The sequence below is a fragment of the Neovison vison genome, chromosome 12, assembly GCF_020171115.1.
Source record: "Neovison vison isolate M4711 chromosome 12, ASM_NN_V1, whole genome shotgun sequence".
NCBI lineage: Eukaryota > Metazoa > Chordata > Mammalia > Carnivora > Mustelidae > Neogale > Neogale vison.
Genome location: NC_058102.1, coordinates 85,016,789 through 85,021,210, shown reverse-complemented (window position 1 = coordinate 85,021,210; position 4,422 = coordinate 85,016,789). Strand labels below are relative to the sequence as shown.

Sequence of the window (4,422 nt, the reverse complement as noted above, 5' to 3'; positions counted from 1 at the left end):
CCATCGCTCCAGCCTACATTCTGCAGAAAAGACCAGGAAATGTCACCTGTGAGTGTATCATATATGAGGCTATAATCTAAAGAGGAATTTGCTAGAGCAAATTGACAACAAATTTATTTTCAGAGAGTACTTTAGCCTGAAGATCAGAGGATCAAGAGCAGAGAAGCCAGGGAGCTAGCATGGAAGTAGTCTTGACTGATGCAGACCTCTTGGCCTTGGGTAGAAGCAGGACAGGAAAGTGTTGTTCTCTTCTTGAGAACGTGTGTGGGAGCTGAAGGGTAGCTAGGATGACAACAGAGAATTCGTTTTCTTTTCTCCAACTCCTCCTCCCTCCCTAGGCCTGGAACAAGACTTGAACTAGGCAGGATCTGAAGCTGTTCAGGCTCAGGTGAGTGGTGGGGAGGCCCAGGCAGGGCCATCAGAATACAGCCCTTTCATGGCGCTCTGTCTGAAGAAGACTCAGAATGGTGCCCAACAATATGGATTCTCTTTCTCTCTTTCTCTCCCATTTTCTCCTCCGTGCTACTTTCCTCTGACATCAAGATATAATTTCCTTTGAATAAGTACCCAGAAGTGGGATTACTGGCTCATAAGGTAGTTGTGCTTTTTGTCTTTTGTGTTTGGATCCTCCATACACTTTTTGTGAGAATTTTCTCGAGTGGTGACCGGGCCCCCTGTGGATAGATGTCATATGCTCCATGGAGGTTTTCCTATCTCACTTCATTGGGAGAGGATACTGGGTTCAGAGGAAATAATGCTTCTCTTTTAGAAAATAAAGACCATTGAGATAGCTGGTGATAGCTCTTCCTGCCTCCTTTTCTGTTGTACAACTCTTTCTCCTGTTATGAGGATGCAGTGGAGCTGGGTTAGAAGGTAAGCCTGGGCTTCCTGGTGAACACCCTCCTGAGAGCTGCCTTCACTTCCTGGTTCTTGAGACTGTAGATGAGGGGGTTTAGCAGTGGGGTCACCACACTGTACTGCATGGAGAGTACTTGCTCCAGGGCTGAGCCAGATGCTGGGGTCATGTACCTTGAAGGGATTGGCACAAAGGAGTAAACTGAGGTCAGAACAATGGCCACAGTATATTGGTAGCCATGGTCCATCCCATACCAGACCCTCTGCAGAGTCCTCAGAGCTGAATCAACTAGCAGTGGTAGCAGCATTTAGATATGACTGTGTGATCAGTGAGACGGCAGTCATTTCTATCTTTAATTGTCTCCAAACATGAGTTATCTTATCTTCCAAGAGCTGCCCTGAGAAAAAAGAAAGTTCTGTAGCACATCAAGTGCTGCAAGCTTGAATAAGACTAATAATAATTTCATGCATTTCTCTAGTACTTCATAGTCTTCAAAACATTTTTTCTTAATAGTTATGATAAAGATGTAAGGATTTTTTCCCCTCTTCTTTTCCCCATATATATAATTGTATGTTTTCATCTTATGAGGATTGTTTCTTGCCAAAGTATATGTTTACTCTAATAAGGCTGTCATTGTTCTCAACATTTATGGCTCTGGGAATTACCTTCAGTCACAGCATGTTATTTTATATAATGCTAGTGGAACAAAACATTTGTCCTTTTTTTTTTTAAATCTTTAAAAATTTATTTATTTATTTATTTGACAGACAGAGATTATAAGTAGGCAGAGAGGCAGGCAGAGAGAGAGGAGGGGAAGCAGACTCCCCGCTGAGCAGAGAGCCCCACGTGGGGCTCTATTCCAGGACCTTGGGATCATGACCCGAGCTGCAGGCAAGAGGCTTTAACCCATTGAGCCACCCAGGCACCCCAAAACATTTGTCCTTTTAAGTACATTTTTCTTCGGCTTAGAAAAGAAGCTAAACTTGATAAATAAAGTGGAAGATAAACATGTTTTAAGCACAAGATTTGAATCCAAAATAATAAGGTTAAGTTTTGGGCTGCATTTTCTTGAGTCTCACTGGGAGTACTTCCCAAAGAAGCATTAATTTTTTTTTCAACAGGTCATTATTATTGAAATATTCCTTGTAGATTCTGCTGTGCTCTATTTAAAAAGATATTCAGGGGCACCTGGATGGCTCAGTAGTTAAGCATCTACCTTTGGCTCAGGTCATGATCCTAGGGTCCTGGGATTGAGCCCCACATCGGGCTCCCTGCTCGGTGAGAAGCCTGCTTCAGTCTCTCCCACTCCCCCACTTGTGTTCCCTCTCTTGCTGTCTCTCTCTCTCTTGGTCAAATAAATAAATAAAATCTGAAAAAAATGAAAAAAATTCATTTTGCTGTCATTTTTCTTCATCTAATTTATCCCTGTTAACATTTCTGTGAAATAGGTAGGAGCAATCTTAGTGTCTCCTTATGGCATATGAGAAAAATGAGATACAGAGAAAGATAGATTTGTCCACAGAGCCAGGTGAGCTCCTTTTCCACACCTGCCTTCTTTTCAAGTAACAAACAGGTAAGAAAATTACAGAGCAATTTGTATAAATCTATCTCCAGTTCACTAGTAGACACTATGGGTCATTAATTATTCTGCTCCTAGTAAGTGAGGACTTGTCAGCTAGAGTTGTTTATGTTTGAGAGAAGTATGGTAAGAAAGAGTATGATGTTTTAAGTCAGTGAGACTTGGTTTATACTATGGCTCCATTACTAACTTGTTCTGGGACTTTGGAGAAATTACCTGGTTACTCTTGAAACTTAGGTGCCTTACCTGAAAGTGGAGTTAATAATATTTCTCTTGTAGTATGTTCCATACTATTGAGCTTGAGCATGTAAAAGAACCTGGTGTACTATAGGTGCCTAAATAAATAGTTTTAAATAAGCTTCAGAGACATCATCTTTCAGTAGGAAAAACAATGTCATCTCTTTCAAGAATAATATGTTTTATTGTTTTGGTTAGCACTGAATAAAAATCTACCAAGGGCTCTCTGATTTCCTTTTGAGAGGTATTAATCATAAGTTAATAAAGTAGAAAATCTCTAGTCCTTGTATAAGCTCATCTTTCAGAGATAGACAATTAAGACCTGAGAAAGAAAATGGATTTTTTTTTATAACTCACACAGCTAGTCCTCAGGAGAGCCAGAACTAGAAACCAGGCCTTCTGAATTCCAGTACAGTCATTTTCCTGCTACTTTGGAAGACCAAGGCCAGTTAAGGGCAAGTGATATCCTACATTTACATTTAGGTGGTTATAGTATGACATACCTGAAAACTCCTGAACCATAAAAGATGGTGACCACAAGAAAATGAGAAGAGCAGGTGGAAAAGATCTTGCTCCGACCCATCGAAGAGTTGATTCCCAGGGCTGTCATGATGATACGAGTGTAGGAGCCCAGCAATAGGACAAGAGTGCCAAAGCCAAGGACTGCTAAGGTGGTCAGGATGGAGACAACACTAATGTAAGGGTCAGAACAGGTCAACAGGAGCACTGGGGGAAGCTCGCAGGCAAAACTGCGGACAAGATTGGGGCCACAGAAGTGCTGCTGAGCCAGAAGGATGCTGTTAATCAGGCTAGTTCCCATTCCTATGGCCCATGATGTTCCCACCAGGCCAATACATACCTTTTTGTTCATAGCCACCACATACAACAGTGGGTGGCACACAGCCTGGAACCGGTCATAGGCCATGACTGAAAGGAGGCAAGCTTCAGTGGCTCCGGAAAATATGACCAAGGAGATCTGGGTGAAACATTCAAGGGGGGATATAGTCTTCCACTTGGAAAGAAGGTTCTCTAGCAGTTTAGGCACAATGACTGAGGAATAGAAAGCATCCATGAAGGAGAGGTGACTCAGGAAGAAGTACATGGGCGTGTGGAGATGAGAATCAGTTCTGATCACCAGCAGCATTGTCAGGTTCCCCATCAGGGTCAGTAGGTAAATTCCCAGGAGGAGTACAAAGAGCACAGCCTGGACCTGAGGGTTGTTGGACAGTCCTAGGAGGACAAATGACGTGACTGTGGTTGTGTTGCCAACTTCCATGGAGCATTTAAGTTCTCCTTTCAGAGGGACAAGAAGGGAAAAGAATTATCACATGGGTTATCAGTCTCGGAGCATGCCTGGGGATGAGGCATTGGGAGTAAAGCTTCATGGCTGATCCAGAACAGGTTGTGTCGCAGCCACACCCCTGCCATGTCAGACCTCATTAGTCCTTCTTGGCTCAGGGCAGGAAGCTATTGGCCAAGGTGGAGAAGGTGGAAGAGAATAATGTAGACAATTTGACCTAGAAAGGAAAGAGAAGAGAACAGGGATTAGACTGGAACAGGAACAGACTTCAGAACACTGAGAAGTTGCTATTCTCCAGTTCCAAAAGGAATTGAGCTCAAACCACAGGAGAGCTGACTGGCACAGTGAATAAGTGCTGAATATTTTGGCTGACTATCTGGTTGACAGACTGTAATGAATGAATGGTTGATAGGGGTATTGTGATACCTAGTGACAGTGCAAGACCTTTCC

General features: G+C 42.8%; 1 protein-coding gene across 1 annotated transcript; it reads right to left on the bottom strand.

Annotated features, from left to right (window-relative positions):
- Window positions 1-866: 866 nt before the first annotated feature.
- Window positions 867-3,948, bottom strand: LOC122890954 (olfactory receptor 8S1-like). The gene is made up of 2 exons (XM_044226377.1): window positions 3,176-3,948; window positions 867-1,029 (listed from the first exon to the last, which is right to left on the bottom strand). Exons 1-2 carry the CDS (start codon window positions 3,946-3,948, stop codon window positions 867-869), a joined length of 936 nt encoding a protein of 311 aa, XP_044082312.1.
- Window positions 3,949-4,422: the final 474 nt, after the last annotated feature.